At 48.1% G+C, this 18,165-nt stretch overlaps 1 protein-coding gene across 5 annotated transcripts in view; it reads right to left on the reverse strand.

The window, feature by feature from the left end:
- Positions 1–16,354, reverse strand: part of pde8b (phosphodiesterase 8B) — a 25,191-nt gene extending 8,837 nt beyond the window's left edge. For 3 of the 5 annotated variants that reach the window (XR_008416342.1, XM_053882455.1, XM_053882433.1), the window contains exons 1-13: positions 15,853–16,354; positions 11,180–11,236; positions 5,269–5,459; positions 5,147–5,206; positions 5,032–5,089; positions 4,883–4,971; positions 4,677–4,755; positions 4,386–4,526; positions 4,227–4,315; positions 4,110–4,164; positions 1,216–1,261; positions 824–901; positions 457–533 (exon numbers count right to left, since the gene is read on the reverse strand). Coding sequence is in view for 4 of the 5 variants with exons in the window: in XM_053882455.1 (XP_053738430.1) it covers positions 457–533; positions 824–901; positions 1,216–1,261; positions 4,110–4,164; positions 4,227–4,315; positions 4,386–4,526; positions 4,677–4,755; positions 4,883–4,971; positions 5,032–5,089; positions 5,147–5,206; positions 5,269–5,459; positions 11,180–11,236; positions 15,853–16,116 (1,284 nt within the window). In the remaining variant the exon portion in view is untranslated. The remainder of the gene's footprint in view (positions 1–456; positions 534–823; positions 902–1,215; positions 1,262–4,109; positions 4,165–4,226; positions 4,316–4,385; positions 4,527–4,676; positions 4,756–4,882; positions 4,972–5,031; positions 5,090–5,146; positions 5,207–5,268; positions 5,460–11,179; positions 11,237–15,852) is intronic. The other 2 variants (XM_053882446.1, XM_053882462.1) reach the window with 2 other exon arrangements.
- Between the last annotated feature and the right edge of the window lie 1,811 nt (positions 16,355–18,165).

Consider the following 18,165-nt stretch of genomic DNA (forward strand, 5'->3'; position numbering starts at 1 on the left):
CACTAACAAGCCTCTCTCCAACCGCAAAAATGCAGGTGAGAATGAATGGAGTTCCAGTCTGGGATGAGGCATACGGGCCACACTCAGAAGTACCACTGGACGCGTGTGGGGCAGAGATGCTGTTACTGCCCGATGACTATCACTCATAAGACACAACAGACATGGTGGAAATTCTGCCTCCTCCAGTGGCAATATACTTCACGCCCTCACTGACCACCGCCTCCAACAACGCTACCTCTGTTTCCTCTTTTGAGGAACTTTTCCAAGACATCTTATAAAATATTTATCAAAACATTGTTATCAGACAATTACGTACGTAAAGGGAGCACCGATGGAACGTTAATGGGTCAGATCATCCGAGACTAGTTGACGTCGCGAGCTCTACCCCGAGTTGGGAAAAACAAAATCTTCATAGTGTGACCTGCAGTGTCGCATCCATCACAGGAAATGACTGACCTTCGTGATGGGAGCCTCGATGGTCATGGAATGGATCCTGGCTACAGAGGAATGTCTTCGGTTCTGTAAACCCGGAGCTGAAAACAGGACAGAGGGAGGCAGCGTTAAGATCATTTCCATCCAGGTCACTCGTGAAGACAGGTCAGGAGTTTGTGCATGCATTATGCAAATGTGTCCATGATAGAAATCCCCAGCTTGGCTTTGCCTGGAGGAGAAGCAGCACTTGGTTGCCAGGATACGTGGAAGCAGCATCCGTGAAGAGCATCAGCAGCAGCACTTTAGAGGCTCTTGATGTTCGCTCCCACACTGTAGGCATTGTCTTCATCAGGCAGCGGCTGCGCAACAAAAACCCACACTTGGATCTCACCATCGCTTCCACGGGAGCTGAGAGACCTGGCATCCATGGAGTCTTTTCTCCGGTCACGGTGGCGCAAGGAATAACACTCTGGAGACAGGAGCAATAGAGATATGTCTCACCTCTGTCTTTGTTCAGGCTCTGACTCAGTCTCTGGAGTCTTAGATATGGTCTCCATAGGCTCTGGTCTGAGGCTCAGTGGTGTGGACTGGCACATCACTAGTGTAACAGTAACACTTCCTGCACATCTCCATCACGCCATGTTTGTTTAACAGCAATGTCAGGAAGCTATATCACAAACGACTGTACGTCTCACAGCACAGTGATAATAGCCCGCGTCCCTTGCTAAAGCTGATAAAAAATGAGAAAAACGTTTTGAATAAAAGGGCATTTTCAAACCTCACCTGACGGTTCTCCACCACACCTCTCCTCCTTGCTGAACTTCTTCACCTGAGAGACAGAAGACACTGATGTCAAACATCAGAGGCGCCACCCATCTCATCGGTGAAAGCAGCCCGACATGGTCGCACACTTCTGACTGAAACTCAACTGTTCCCCATCTGTCCTCACTGTGGTCCTCAGAGACTGAAAATAGAGGAGGTCTCGCCCCATCCTGCGGCTGCACCCCAGAGAGGAACATGTCACTTCCCCGAACAATCTCGCTCATGTTTCCCTTCGGGGGGTCGCCTCCTCTTCTCCCAGTCTCACCCTCACGTCCTCATCCATCATGATCCTGGTTCCTCCTTGTCCTTCACCAACACTAGCCTGCTAGACTCGATCAACCTTTCGCGTCGACCGAAAACAAGTTTCCAAAACAGGTTCAAGAGTGGAACTTTGAGTTGAGGGAGATGCGAGAACCAGCTGCTAGTGGGACTAAAAGAAACACCACTGGCTGCGCTGACCTCTGAAGAAACCACAAAAAGACTGCAAAGTAAAGCGCAATAAAAAGGATCGTTTTTAAGAGTGAATCACCAGGAAATGGAAGATTGTTCGTTCACACTTCAGTATGTTGAGGTGTCGTTTCTGGACAGCACAGTCATAACTCTTGAAACATGGCAGCGCATAATAGAGCCCCTTTTTTAGAGCCCCCGATTTATTTTTGTTGTTCTCCAGAAGAGCTCATGAATAACAATGAGGAATCTTTAAATGTGAAATCACTTCCGTCTGTGTGAACCTTGCCTCAAGAAGGTTGGCCAACCAAGAGACATCATCCCTCATGTCCTGGCTCACGCCTGCACGGCAGCTCACAGGGACACATCCTAAAATACCACTGCAGGGTGACAGAGCTCCTCGCCGTAACTCTACAGGAGAGTCCAGCCAGAGCGAGAGGCCACAGATGAGATGCAAGATGAAACAGAGAGCGTTGTCTTTCGTCCGTTTCCAGACACTTGAACTCATCCACCTGGGAGAACTGGTGGACTGAGGAGCCAGCTGCTCCATGTTCCGTAATCACAGATCCTGGGTTCAGTCATGGGGCCACCAGCAGGTCCAACAGAAGCCTCCAAGCTCAAGAATGTTCCCAACTGGATCAGACGTGTAACGTACTGGAGAGTATTTTTAGAGTTTTAGAGTAAACAGGAGTGAGGACAGTGTAAAGCTGTGCTCCAGGTTTGGTCATCTGTTTGTGATGCCATTGAGTCAAACAAATATATAAGTGATGCTATGACTGCTGAGGAGAGTGAAGTGGAAACTCAAGTCCGCAGCCAAACCTGCGGCTGGGAAAGTATTCAGAGTGGAATCCAGCAGAGAGGCGGCTGGACTGGTCCTCCAGGGTCTCCCAAACAAATGTGAAAACCTCCACCACACACGAGGGAGCCGCGATGACGAAACCTCACGAGGAGAAACTGGGAGAGATCATCGCCACAACAGTGAAAGATCTGTGGGCGGCACTGGTGAGAAGGAACGGAGGAGCAAAGCAGAGTGTCATCATCAAGATGGCGTGACCTTCATGACTAGACCAGTGAGCACCTCAGAGAACATGAAGCTTCTGGAAACAAACTTCCTTCTGAAGTTTCATCACTTAAGTCCCATCACTAAATAAATGCAACTGTAGTTCAAGCACAGCTAGTTAAGAAAATATTCAGTTAGTCCCATCAAGTTCTGGGTCAGACAGTCCACATGGATCTGACCTGTCGCAGTGTCTGATACTTTTTGAGAGTGGTGTAGCACAGCATGTAGCGTTTGACCACAAAACCCTAGCGTCCATGTCGTAGATAAATTACAGCAGCAACTTCTGTTGCCACGTTCAATTTGTTAAGTTACTGAGTACTGTCTAGTTCTAGAATCCGGATGCTGGACCATTCCTTTTCCGACTTCATGATTCACTGCCAGTTGGTTCAGAAGGCGGGTGAGAACTCAAAGGGTTTTTTTCTCACTGCGATTTCGGGAAGGGGATCAGCCGAAAACCGTGACTAAGGATTCCTGATCCTGACACGGCTACGGGAGTCGGTGGCTGACTCACCGTGTGCACACATGAAGCGTTTTTAAGCCGTGTATAAATAGACCTGACGCCTGGCTGCCAGCCGCCACTGGCTTCAGAGGAGAATCCTGCTGCTCAGAGTGATGCCGCTGGTCGGCACCGGGCTGAGGGCAGCGACTCTGACGCTCCCTCTCCGAGATCACAAATGAGCCAGAGTTCAGAGGTCACCCCTAATTTCTAACAACCCAGGCTTGTGTACAGTTCTCAGTGATAGAACACAACTCTGGTCATAAGTGCTTCATTATTTTCAAACAAGATGGCATTTTGAGGATTGATAATGAACACAACACATTGCTCCTTCGTCTTGTTCAGAAGAAGGCACGACCTTTGACCTGTGTGCCTCGGTTGCCACCTTCAGTTGACTCATGCATTCTGCTGAGAAGGTGATGGCTTGCAGCCTGCCACCTAGGATGCCTTAGGATCATCGCGGACTCTACTCATCCCCAGTATACACTGTTCTCCCCCCCTGCCATCCGGCAGACGGTTCCGTAGCATCCGATGCAGAACCACCAGATTCAGGAATAGTTTCGTTCCTGGTGCTGTCAGGCTGCTGAATGTTAGACAGTAACTGCAATACTGTTTATTTGTACATCTTCTGGACTAGTATTTATCTAACATTTATTTATTTTTGGACATATAGTTTTGTTTCCATGCATCGTGTAGCGGTCATCGTGACAGAGAAACAAACTCTTTCGATGGACACGCGACTGCCAATGTGTTTTTGGTGATGAGACCTTTCCAACATTTTGAGTTTTCATTTTGCCAACAGAACTCAGTCGAGCAACGCACACACTGTAGAAGAATTGGCTCATCGCTAACCTGATTGTTGTTCTCAAGGTGAGGTCTTTTGATGGCCACAAAATGGCGGATTTTCCTGTTAGGATCAAGACGTAGGTCAATCGTGACTTCATGGCCCCATCTGCACAGCGTCCTCACCCTCCCTGGCCGACGACCGGCGTGATCTTCACGTTCTGCTGGATGCTGTCTCCAGACTTCCTCCTGGCAAAGCAGACTCCCTGCCACTCCTCCAGAGAAGGACACGCAAGATGACAGAGTGCTGGCGCGAGGCGAGCGGACACACCACGCGGCGCTCACCTCTCCTTTCTTGATGCAGGTGTTGATGGAGTCCAGCAGGTCGGCCCGGTTCCTGTCGCTCTTGGGAAGTTCCGTCAGCTGTTTGCCGATCAGCTCGCCTCTGTGGTAGCCCATCATCCGCTCGAAGGCGGGGTTAACGTACTGCAACGGCAAAGGAACTTGTTCACCCTTCGTGTTTCTGTCTGAGGGAGGACCAGGTCACTTTCTAAAGAGCTTCTACTGAACGTGTTTTCTGATCTGCAATCCAGAAAAACTGAGCCTTGTTTTTGGCTTGGTGTTTGGTGCGAATACCTGGATGACATGCTCCTCACTGGTGATCTCCACGGCCTCCTGACATTGTTCTAGCGCAGTGAAAACTGAGTTACAAGCCCTGCAGGTCACACAACACAGCCACCATTGAGAAGCAACTCAAAGTAACCAGGTGAGGAAACACAAGTGGCGTGGTTGTAACTCGGCGTGCGACTGACGTCATGTGAGGAAAGCTAGGAGAAGTCCACCTGAGTTTGAAGTGGCAGCGGACCTCTCCGTGCTCGACCTGCAGCAGCTCGTTGTAGCAGCTGGTCACGCTGTGGTTCTCCACGAACCTCTGGAGACAAACGTGTGAGGGTCAGGTTGGTGAGACTTGCTTGCACCTCCTGCTGCTTACCCGGCTGAATCCGGCGCACAGGAGAGGAAGCACTGACGGCTCATCCTGGTCGGCAGGCCTGCGGAGACAATCGCGTCAGTACATGGTGAGATCTTCAGTGAAGCAGGAGACCAACCTTTGTGGCACCACTGCCAGGATCACTGTGTTTTCCGACGGTTTTGTGGCACGAATGGACCTGAGGAGAGGAGAGGGTTGACCTGTCTGCAGGAGGCTCGCCGCCGACGTCCGGACTCTCACCGACAAACTGCTTCAGGCTCAAAGTATCGCGAGTTGCGTCCGTCCACAACCACAATCTCATGCTGCTTGTCCAGGAAGCACTCCACGGCAGACTCTGGGGTCCGGGCGATGTTGCACTTGAAGCCGGCCCGGTCGCAGGCCCACCAGAGGGCGTCGCTCTGGCTGTCCTCCTTGGCAAACACCAGCAGAACCTGCGGGTCCAGAACCAAAGAACAGGTGAACCACTGCAGATGGCTGCATTTAAAAAAACACATTTCAAGCTTGTGGCGAGTTAAACCTGGCTAAAAGTCAGAGCGACTCATGCCCACTTTAAGTCCCAGGAACTTACGCAAAACACAAGGATCCAAAGATTGTTGAAGGTGACTTCACATCCTAGACATCCACACAACACCTCTTTTCCTATCTCCTTTGCCTTGCTTCAGGAAGAAAGGTCACATAAAACTAAAAGTATTACGCAGTACACATGTCAGGAATGTATGTGGCACAAAAAAACTGAGTGTCACAATATCAACACGTATTGTCGATTAGCCCCTTTGTTGTGCAGTAAATTTGTGTTTACAAAAGTGAGCTGACGGCCGTATCCAGCCCGCGGGCCTCAAGTTTGGCAAGTGCTGCAAGGACTGTTTGAGGGAGAGACTCACGTGTGCTTGCAAAACTGTCGAACCATGAACTTATTTATTTCCCCAAGGCAACAATGAGGGATGTACACAAAACACAATTCTTCTCTTTTCTGATATTTTTCTGCAATTTGAAATGAAAAGCACAAAGCAAGCATCGTTCCCCTGGTCTGGGAAACCACGAGTCCACTCCCTCTCTCCCACACCGCTGCTCCTGAAGACAAAACCCCAGGAGCTGTTTGTTCAGTATTAATGATATTATCGTCAATCAGCATGTCATCTGGACTCTGACCCAGATATCAAGAGAGCACTCGACTTGCACGTCTCGCATCCATCACAGCCGCTTTCCTTCCCTGCTCGTGTTGTTCTGGTGGGAAACATGAACTTTAACTGATACAGTAGCAATATTTACCTGACAGAAATACACTGGAATAATCCGCCTGCCTTCATTGTAATGAAGGTCTTCTCAGTACTTCTCCTTCAGTGTTTGCTGTAGGGAGCAACGCTTCCAGCCAAGAACCACAGTCCAGCTCAGTCCAAGTCGCCTGTTCCGAGCATCGACTTACATCTCCTACCGACACTGACTCGAGAGCCACTGACAAGCTTTGGGGAGGGAATATCAGTCAGTCTGTAGGAGATCAAGTCAGAAAGCGACTCGAATCGACACTCCACTCCAAGTCCCTATTCAAAAACATATTTAAAAAAAAAGCTGTCTCAGTTGAAGAAACAAGTCTTTTCTGTTGTGTAACGAGTCACCGACTCCCTTAAGCATGAGTCAGCATGAGACGTCTGATGTTGTAAACAGCAATTAAGGACAGAGAACTTTACACAAGTCGTGCATGTGGAAAAGAGTAATGACGTCACGACTGGTCGACTCATGGACCACCAATTTAACAGTCGATTATGGTCGGCTAGTCATGACTGTGCTAATGGTGTTAGCATTGCGTTTGTGCTGTATCACTGTCGCGTTAGTGTCATCTTTGTGTTAACGCTCTTTTTACACTGCATTAGCACTGGATTAAAGCAGTGTTTGTGTGAGCATTATCGAGCATTAGCATTGTGTTTGTAGCACAGCTCTGGTGAGGAGGGTTTGCGGTTTGGTGGCCTGAACATCCAGTCTCTACTCTTTGCAGTCCAGCTCATGCTGGATCGGTTTGTGTCTGAGTGTGAAGCGGCTGGGATGAGGATCAGCACCTCTAAGTCCGAGACCATGGTTCTCAACGGATGGCTTGGTCTCTCCAGTTTGGGACTGAGATCTGGCTTCAAGTGGAGAAGTTTAAGTATCTCGGGGTGTTGTTCTCATGTGAGAGGATCAGGGATTTGGAGAATTGGGGCAGCAGGGGCGGTATTGCAATCCCTTTGCCGCACTGTTGTCCATAAGAGAGAGTTGAGCCAGAAGGCAAAGCTCTCTATATACCGATCAATCTTTGTCCCGACCCTCACCTCACCTACGGTCATGAGCTTTGGGTCAAGGTCCCGGATACAAGCGGCTGAAATGGGTTTTCTCCGAAGGGTGGCAGGGGTCTCCCTTAGAGATAGGGTGAGAAGTTCTGTCACCCGGGAGAGGCTCGGAGTAGAGCCGCTGCTTCTCCACATTGAGAGGAGTCAGCTGAGGTGGTTGGGGCATCTCATCTGGATGCCCTCTGGACGCCTCCCTTTGGAGGTGTTCCAGACACGTCCAGCTGGGAGGAGACAGAGGTGTCGACCCAGGACCAGGTGGAGAGATTATATCTCTACGCTGGCCTGGGAGTGTCTCAGGACCCCCCTGTCGGAACTGGTGGATGTCCACCAGTGACCACCTGAAGCTGCTGCCCCCGCGACCCGGCAACGGGTAAGCGGGCGACGATGGATGGATGGATGGAGCATTGTGTTTGTGTTCACGCTTCATCAGCACAGTTCAGCCGTCATAACACTGTGTTTGTGTTGAGTGGCTGTTTCACGTCTATTGCATTATTTTGTTTGTGCTAACATTTCATTCGCATTTGCATTTGTGTTGCGTATCTGATTCACATTGCTTGTGTTCGCATCATGTTTTTTTAGCCTTCTATTTACACTGCATTAGCAAACGCATTAGCATTAGCATTGTGTCTAGTTGTGCTAGAAAGTATTTTCTACATATTGTGATGATTTATGCCACAATACTGCCTCCATATTGTTTTGATACTACTGAATATTTGTATGTTAGTGTTTTGGAGTTAGCTTCCATGCTAACAGTACAACATGGCGTAATAGCCATATTGTCATGGCCTGACTTTCTTGTGACACTCGATGCGATTTGACAAACATGAAGAGAAGACAAGCTTGGCGTATGCGTCTGTTGTGTTCTGCGACACGTCGTGAAGCACGACAAGCAGATCCATCCAGCTGACCTCATCTGCCCCCGATCAAGTGACGTACGGAGCCACTCTGGGACTTCTGCAGGGAGCAGACTCGGATGGAAACCAGGAGCATTCATCAGAGGAACCAAGAGCATTTATGAGTCCATGCCTGTTTTGAAGGAATCTAATTTTAGACGTCACACTGAAACAAAACATTCCTTCATCTGTCAAACTGCGTCAGTGGCGGCTGGACGGAGGGGGAATTCTTTGAGGACAAGTTCTCATGCGCTGCTGAGGTTGTGAGCTTTTAACTCGACAGCAAAGCTGAAGCCAAGCTCAGCAGTAACATGATGAGCGTCAAACTTCTCTTGAGCTTCTCGACTTGTTTGTCCAGTCGTCTGCAGCCCAAATAAGGTTGTGTGCTCAGTCGCCTGGCAGTGTTTTCATGACATGTCTTCCACTCCTAGCTAGGACTTTCCCCAGGTGAACCCTGCTTCATACATATGCAGCCAGAGTTGGCTCGGCTCGGCCCATCCTTCCCTCAATCCAAGGACTTCCCTCTCTCATCAGTGACCAACAGATCCTGGATGAAACTCTTTCTTTTCTTAGAGACAAGCTCAGTCATCCAGGAGAGACTCAGAGTAGAACCTTTGCTCCTCCAAGAGAAGACAGTGGAGGTGGCTCCTGGACTGGAAAGGTGTTCAATTGGGATTTGACGAGTCCCGACTTGAGGATTCTGGCACGTCCAGAGTTTCACACCGGCGAACACAGATGTGTATTTTTGATCCCTCACTGTGTGCTACACACACAAACACACGTGCGAGCGGCTGGGTGGTGTCCAGGACCAACAGAACCTGCCTCCTCCTCACAGCGGCACCGCATCCCAACTGTCTCCGCGGAAGAAGAGAGCGGCAGGTCGGGGTCACGACCTTGACTCGCTGACATTTCAGCTTTCACATCTGAGAATGAAAAGCCCAGCGAAGCACACGTCGGACAAGAAAGCGCTTCAAAGTAAAAAACAAACAAACAAAAAAAAAAAAACATATATATATATACCATGAATATACACGCTCACACGTGTTTGTGTATATATATATATATTTATATATATAAATATATATATGTGACCTGCCCCGATCAAGTGACGATAATTTCGTAAAATTGGGAACCTTCTGCCCATGTCTGATAGATAGATGGAGCTACTAGCTGCTTCCATTGTCAAGTTGCAGGCACATTTTTTTTTCATGACATTGGCTCTAAATCAGTCCACAGCAAGCCATACTGCAGAGGTGAGTCTTAATGAAAGAGCACTGCTGACAGCATCAGGAGGAGCAGCTGAAGACATGGCGAGAAGAACTCCACTCTGGAGAGTCTCTCAGACACACCAAGCCAAGAGGGCATTTCTGTGGCTTAGTGACTGACCCAACAAGGTGTCTTCAGCAGCGACACCTTCAAGTCTGCGAGACGTGTCAGTGGAACGCCGGACGACAACCCGTGCGGTAGCTGGCGTTGGCATGAGCGTGTGTAAGGGCCACACTCTCTGATCCAGTGCTGGCATGTGTAACCGCAGCGCTGGTGAGTGTCACCTTGGTGCTAGCATGTGAAATTCCACACACGCAGACTCCGCCCTGATGCGTCTCTGAGTCAATAGCGGGTGAACTCTTGAACTCGGACAACAGCTCAAATGACTCCAGAGTTGCTCCAGTGTTCATGAGTGTGACAAGCTAGAGTGGCGTTTAACTGCGTGTGAGTGAGTGTTTATCACAAGGGCGGAGACTGATGGATGTTTGGATGGGCGGAGTCTGAGAGGTAAAGGTGGGGAATGTTAGTGTGTGTGAGACTGGAGTTGTTCAGCAGCTCATTAATAAAAACAGTAACTACTGATATGTTCCACAGTGTCAAGATGTAGAGTGTCAGAAATAGTCCAGAGAGAGATGGATCTCACGGTCAGCCAAGTTGGTTTACGTCCGCCCCGTATAGTGTTCAGGTGACGGTGCGCTGCACTAGTGAGCTCTGCTTTTTAGTTCCGTCTGTTCTACATATCATTCACGGGAACTTGGACATTTATGAATGGATTCAGAATCCTTCACGACTGAATCACGACCCTTGGTGGCAATATTTGTGGGCAAATGTGAGCGTTTGCCGTCGCTCATGACTTCCTCTCAACAAGGAGGGAGGGATGGGCAAAGGAGCCGAAGGTGATCGGTGGAAGTGGCGGGACAGTCGCTGTGATTAGACAAAAGTGCAGCGACTCTCAGAACTCGTGGTGGTTGGTTGGAATTGTGTTGCGATCACAACAATACCATGTCCTGGAGGGACTGATATATTCCCCAGAAAATCCAAAAATCAAAACATGATGACTGTGCGCATGACATCATAACAAACACATTACAAAAAAGAACAACCCTATCCCAACTGCAGGTCCTGGATCTGCCCTAATGCCCTCAGCGACTGGTTCTGATGGACCCAGACTCCCCATCAGCAACTGGGTCACAGCTGAGCTGAGGGGTCTCTGTGGAACAACTTGGGCGACAGGTTGACCTAGTTTGACCCCACCACTTCTGAGCAAACTCCACCACAGAGATGCAGCGACACCACTGAGAGGTTTTTGGCCACTACAGGAGTAGAGTCAGGGTGGCCTTGAGGGTTAAAAACCAAGTAAAAGTTTACTGATTGAGGAGATGCAACTGGACTGCGGGACTGTTGTCCCTCGGGTGAACATTACCGGACCTAAGCATGAAGAGCAATCACCAAACTAGAGATGTTGAAGAACACACCCCGCCCTCAAACTATCACACACCCACAGAAACTCTGCGTCATCTCCACATCTCTGCTCACACACAGCCTCCCACAACAGATCTCAAATACTTCCTCTCAAATGAGCACATAGACTTGCTAATGTTCTCTGAGCAACCGAACGCACCGTCCCAAAGATGTCACTTCACTCACTCGCCTGCTCGCACCACAGCGGCTCACCTGGATGGGCTCCTGGCTCAGCCTCATGGGTCCCACACATTCTTCTGTCGCTGAAACCTGCAGGGAGCGACGACACAGTCAACGTGGAACATACAACCAGCAGCAAGGTCTCACCATCTTCACATCCAGCAGCATGACTGAGCCCCGCGGCCTCACTCAGCGTGCTGTGAGTCTGACACTCTTATATACGTGTGACTCTTTAGCTGCGCTGCTGAACCGCATGTGTCACTCTGGTGTGAGTCAGCGGCCGAGCACACGAGTCCTTAAAGCACACACCTGGGTTCAAACACACTGTGAATCAGCGGTGGTGTGTGTGTATGTGTGTGTGGTGTCCACTTATTTTTGAGGTGTTGGTCAAGTGGTCCTTCTCATTGTAAACGCTGTGTGACTAATGTCTTCATCATCGCACACCTTAACCCTCAGCAAGGACGCGTCTTACTTTAGGCTCGCTCAGGGGACACCTTTGTTCCTGGATCAATCTCCAGGTCACGACCTGATCCAGGTCCTGGTGACCGTGTGAAACTGTGGACACAAGTGGAGACGGCTTCAGGCCCAGTCTCGACAGGGTGGAGGTTCAGCATCGGCGAAACCAGGCTCCTGTCTCTCTCACACCACGTGTTTGTATTCCAATCTTTGTGGGCCATTGAATTTCCTCGGGGGCCATAACAGTACATACTGACCACCAAGCCAATAATCAGGATGCATTTCAGAAACTAAATAATGAAGATAAAATGAAAAATAAAAATAAATAAAATGCTCTATGATGCAATTATTCCATGAAAAAATAGAATTATTGTCCAGTATATTGAAGCATTCTCATACATCATGTAAGGGTGAATTATCATAATAAAAGAACTGTGGCAAAATGTAAGCAACAATTTTTAAATGCATTTTAGGATTATATTTATTCAGGTGGACAGCAAATAGGAATATTTGCAGTTTTACAGCTTCACTTTATTAGGGCCAGAAAGATGGAGACTAAAACACGTGGCTAACCTTAACCAGGACTCTGAACCAAACTGAAACCCAATTACAATGACGCAGTTATTTTGAAGTTTTCACCCTCCAACTGAGGCTTAACCTTGTGGGGTCTGGCTACAGGTCTCCACAATATAGCTAAACCAGGTACACGCTCTGACTCTCACTGCTTTTAAACCCTAAACAACGCTGGATTCACCCTTTTAAAAAAAGATCTCACTGCTATTTCTCAGAGGAACCTTTCAAGTCTCGTGTGTGTTCTCTTCAGTGATCCAACACCTTCATCATTTTAAATGTTTACACACCTGAGGTCAAGGAACGTCTCCGGCAGCTCAACACGGGCACAAACACCACAGTTGAGACTCTGTGTTCAAACATGGAGAGCCAATCAGCTGATTCATACTTCACTTTTCCACATTAGCCGCCACACAGGTCTGTTGAACGCTAACATGTCCCCAGTTCAACGGTGTCCCTGAACGCAGCACGAGCGCTTTGTCAGTGAGACTGTGAGGGTTTTTGAAACTGTAGGGCACCTTAAGTCCGAATGCTATCTTCAAAATGAAGAATGAGATCAGAAGCAATAAACAGCATTTGATTATAATAATTTGAAATTAAGATGTTTTTTTATATTTATAAATATTTTTAAAACGATTAAGTGAATGTGGGCTGAGAACATCAATCAAAAAGAGACCAAATGTGTCAATAAACAAATCTTAATATGAATTTACCAATGTAATATAATCATGTTTAAAGCAGCTACAGTGATTGAATTTTAAAATATATTGAGAATTATAATTTGTATAAGACATGTATATGAGAGGAAAGTTATTATTAGGTTTTATTTTAAATCGTGTATTGGGCCTCATATATGAAGCAGCAGGCTCCAGGAGGTCATGTGATTTCACCACAGAGAGAGCTGCTTTGTCGGAGAGCATTTTTTTGCTGCGGTCGATCCAGACCAGAACCTCCCATCGCAGGAACAGCTTCTTCCCCTTGGCTGTCAGACTGTTGAATTCCTGATCAGCCTTTGTTGTTTTATGTTACTTCATTTTGTTACCAGCACTTTATTCTGAAGCACTTTCCTAGTTGGTGGGATCTCCACTGACCATGACCATAAATTTGATTCTGATTCTGATCACATACTGAACATCTATATCCGTCCATATTCAGGTCAGTAAGGTGCAGAGCCAGCGACCGGAAGGTCGTTGCGGTCCCCCAGCTCCGAGCGTGACCCCTAAGTGTACAGCTGAGAGGTGATGCTGATGCTCCTCCTCGGCTCCCGCGACAGTTGTGCGGTCACATGATCGTGTGCTGGCTCGGTCCTGCGGGGCTCATTTGTAAATAGGACCAAGCATCTGTTCACATGCTTCCTCCTCATGATCCCTCCGCAGGACAGAAAAGGCTCTGCGCTAACTCGGCCCTGATGTCTCACTCCTACTGAAACCCAGTCCTCCCTGTCAGAGAGGTTTCAATTCTATTCCGAAGTACTGTTGCACAACACAGGCAACAGCCTTCAGACCAGCATGTACACTCAGCAGTACTGCAATCTCTTAAGTATCTGAAGTTTTCTCAGTTCAAAAACGGGACAGACCTGGGTGGAGAGTTAAACCTGGTCTGCTGAGGGAGCGACTCACCTATCGACACATCTCTGTGGACAATAAATAGCTGAGAAAGAAGACAAAGCTTTCTCCTCTCATCTGTGGTCACCCGCTTTGGAGCGAGCCGAAATGTCTGAACTCAGAGAAGCTCAGACATCCAGGAGAGACTCGGGGGTGAACCTCTGCTGTTCCTGGAGGAGGCAGCTGAGATAAGATCAGATATCTAACCCCAATGTTCGACTGGCTCTGTTGACCTGATCTGGGCCTCTTAACTTCAGCTGCTGCCTCTGTGACCTGAGCTCAGAAAAGTGGAAGAAAATTGACTTTTTTCCCTTTAAATCGAAGGTGAATTCCAATACTATTCCGTGACACAATAATGACAGAAATTATAATTAGAAAAAAAGGGAACACTTAACCTGAGTTCAGACTATTTAGACATGAAAATTAATCAGTTGTACTTCAAAAACATCGACTTTTTCGGGCTCAAGGAGAGAAAAATAGTACTGATGAGCTTCACTGAGGTTTCACATCCTAATAGAAACACCAACTGAAAACACTGATACTAAAGAGGCTACGCAGTTTAGCGTGAGCCGAAGTTTCTGTCAGCAGCATCATTGGGTGGAAATTGAGCCGTAAAATGGAGCACAGCGATGATAATCAGTGGAAGAGCCGGGGGAGGGTTGAACAACAGCTATTTGGGAACAAACATGCGCTAAATTTGAGTGTTTACAGCCGCTACTATCGAGAAAGTCTCTGAACCACTAAGATACTTCACTAACTTTCAATCGGGGCAATTTTCGTTCGATTGACTTGTAGCTTTAATGCTGTTTTTAAGGCAAATGTTAACATTTTCGAGGACAGAATGAACTTGTCACACAACTGCACCTGGATATTCTGAAAACTTTTTGTTGTGAAAAATATGACATAAGATGAGCTGCTTTTAGTTTTTTAAAATCTATGATGGAAAGTAAATTTTAGCATTCATTTTTTTTATCTTCTTTGCCCATTAAATTCGTATTTTTAGGACACAGTGTTGGAGCCAAAATATGGGTGTAATACATATTTTTTGGAAGCATTTTTTTTAGTTTTGGAGGCCTGAGGCAACAACAAAGACAGAAAACATGTTTAAGATATATCCAGAAACGTAACGGTAAAATACATGCTGCAGGCTGCCGACGTGGCATGTGACATCTTTTTAGTTTGACTGCTTTAAAATGGCAATATGTGGTCCAACCAAACAATCTGGAGGAAGGAGAGCTGCAACATCATTTAGAATAATAAACACGGTTCCTTCATGGAGTTCCACATTATCTCAACAGTTATTTCTCAGCTTGTGCTTTATTTATTTCCCAAATCAAATTGAATCATCGAGTAGATGCAAATGTTGATGATGTTTGTGGATGATATAGTGACTCGTAGAGAGTGAACTGGAGAGGAGAAGAATGAACACAGAGTGATGGGGAAGAGAAGAAGAGAGTGGAGACAGGGCTGAGAAGACTGAGGACAAGACAGTAGAGGTAAGTGCCAGAGTTAGAGGCGTGAGATATGAAGATAGTTAGGTTATTGGGGGAAATGAGAAGATTAGAAATGTGGAGGACATGTGGAGAGGTTCAGAGACAGAGTCAGAGAGGAGAGATGTCTGGGGCGGGGAGAGATATAGTTGGACCAGGATGATGGAGATGGAGGAGAGGAGGGCAAGAGGAAGGTCATGATGAGGTGAGGGGTGGAGGACTCGCTGTGGAAGGGACCAACATGGAGAATGAAGAGAATGTGTCTGTCTGTTCTGAAAGACACACAAAACTAACTTTTTAAAATGTATCGTTACTTTTTTTTAGTCCAACCAAGTCCAACATCCCAAGCTCAGATGTTCACAAGAGACTGTGAGGAGCAGATCACCATGGTTATCTGGCTGCTGCTGAGCAGCTGAAGCTTGAGGTTTTTGGAGCTATAGTAACATTCAGGGGCAGCTCCTTGGTCGCTATAGCAAGACTCTGTGTCAGTTACTCTTCATGATCTGGCATCCCCAGGCCTCAGCTGTCCACCACCACCAACAGCAGGTCCGACATGCGCCGTGATGACCGCACCGGAGCCCCGTACCTTGACGCTGGAGTGGCTGGTCTGGGTCTCGGCCTCGATGCGGGCTCGTCCCCCGCCGGGGATCCTCCGCTCCCGCTGCGAGCTGCCGCGCGAGTGCCGGCTCTGGTAGGCGAGCACGGACTCGGCCGCGTCCGTCTTGATGAAGAGTCCGTGGATGGTGCCCTGAGAGATGGTGGTGGTCTGGTGCGGGGAGTTGGACTCGTCCGAGTCTCGGCAGTAGATGACGCCGCTCTGCGAGACGTGGATGCTGGGAGCGCAGCCCATCTCCTCCGCTCGCTCGCCCCGGCAGCGCTCATTAATGGAGCAGGTTGACGGCTTGATTCCCGCTCCTCCTCCTCCTCCTCCTCGCCGGAGCGACGCGGTGTTTGCAGGATTTGGTGACGGACTCGGCCACCTGGAGGTTCCGCATCACCTTCAGCTTCACATCCGGTTCATGCTCGGCGCTGAGCTCCGGTTCAGTGTCAGACTGCTGACAGTGAAATGAGACTCGCTTCTTCTGAGTTTCAGCCGCTGGATTGGGATTGGCTGGAGTCCAGATCTCTCTCTCTCTCTCCCTCTCTCACCCTCCCTTCCAATTAATTCATCATTTTTTCCTTAGCTTTTCCAATTTGCGTGCGATTCACTTCCTGTTTCCTCGTCTTTCAACTCATAGTTTGATTCACATTTGACCGCTGGGTTCCTCACTGACATTGGCAGTTAATCTGATTCTGTAGCTACGTTTTCTTCATCCTTCACTTTGGACAATTGGTTGTTTATTTTGGTGATTTTATTTTGGTGGGGTTAGTCTGGTCTTCCTGTGTGGACAGGTGAAGTTACTGGATGCAGAGATAAAGAAGGTGGGGGGTTTGAAGTACTGAGGCTCAACTGTCCAGGGCCATGGAGAGTGTGAGAAAGAGGTGAAGAAGCGGGTGCAGGCAGGATGGAATCATGGGAGAAAAGTGTCAGGTGTGATGTGTGACTAAAGGGTGTCAGCAAGGATGAAAGGGAAAGTGTCCAAAAGGGTGGTGAGGCCAGCAATGTTGTATGGTTTGGAAACAGTGGACATGTACAGAGGAGAGAGAGCCTGTACATTGGTAGATGAAGATGTTGAGGTTGGAGCTGCCAGGCAGAAGGTGGAGAGGAAGGCCACAGAGGAGATTGATGGAGGTGGTGAAGGAGGACATGAGGTCTGTAGGTTTGAGAGAAGAGGAAGCAGAGGACAGGGGGAGATGGAGGAGGATGATCACCCCTGAAGGGAGAAGCCCAAAGAGAAAGAAGAAGAGTCTGGTCTTCCTGTGTGCACCTGGTCTTTCTTGTCTCTGCCCCCACAGTCCCTTCATTGATCGCGCCTGGTCTCTTGCTTTGCTTCCCCTTTGAGACAAGGAACATATTATTGCCTCTGAGTTGTCTCGTACTCACGTGTGCGACTTCAATCCTGAACGTGTGTGAATCACATGCTTCCTCTGAAATCGCCTCTTGTTAATGTGTCATTTACCAATCTCCTGTTCTTCTTCTTCTGTCGTGCTGCTTCTTATTTGGACGCGAGTCGCTTCATACTCGTGCGACTTACTGTAAAAGTGTGTGAGTCACCTCCATTTTGTTCAAGTCTCCTCACACTTGTGTTTAATATCTCGCCTACTGTAGGTGTGTGACAACTTCACTTCTGACTTGTGTGCACTCCCCTGCTACTGTATGCAAGGTGCCTCCTCCTTGGCTGGCTGATTTACGACTCACATTTAATGCTGATTTCTACTAGTTTCAACTCAATTTCTGTGTAATCCGAGTTGCTCATCGTGTGCAAGTCACATCCTCTGTGAGAAATCACTTCCCATTACTGTGCGACTCGACTGGTATAGAAGTGAATTTGTCAATGGTCCACTTGTGTGAGTATAACTTCCTACTTGCTCCCGACGTCCGTGTCAGGTGGCTCCAATTCATGACTTGCTTCCTAAACGTGTGCGAAATCACTTCCTGTTGATGTTTCATTACTTCCTGTGACGGTCAACAAGTGTTGAGTTTTCATCAATCCTGTTGATGCTTATTCACGTCTCAGATGACCTGCGATGAAAAGTGTACGAGTCACCACTGGTGTTTGTCCTCCTCACACATGTGTGATTCTCATTCCTGCTCCCCTGCTCCATGCGTGACTTGGCTCCTATTCATGTGTGACTTTCATCTTCAACATGTGTGAGACAAACCATCAAAGACAACTTGACTATTGTGTGTGATTCACCTCTTCTTTGTGAGTGACTCGCTTCTACACCCGTCGTGTGCAGGTCTGACTGTGGCCTCGACACTTGTCTCCCTACACTCAAGCTGGGATGGCGGGGAAAA

This window comes from Synchiropus splendidus, chromosome 1 (assembly GCF_027744825.2).
Source record: "Synchiropus splendidus isolate RoL2022-P1 chromosome 1, RoL_Sspl_1.0, whole genome shotgun sequence".
NCBI classification, from domain to species: domain Eukaryota; kingdom Metazoa; phylum Chordata; class Actinopteri; order Syngnathiformes; family Callionymidae; genus Synchiropus; species Synchiropus splendidus.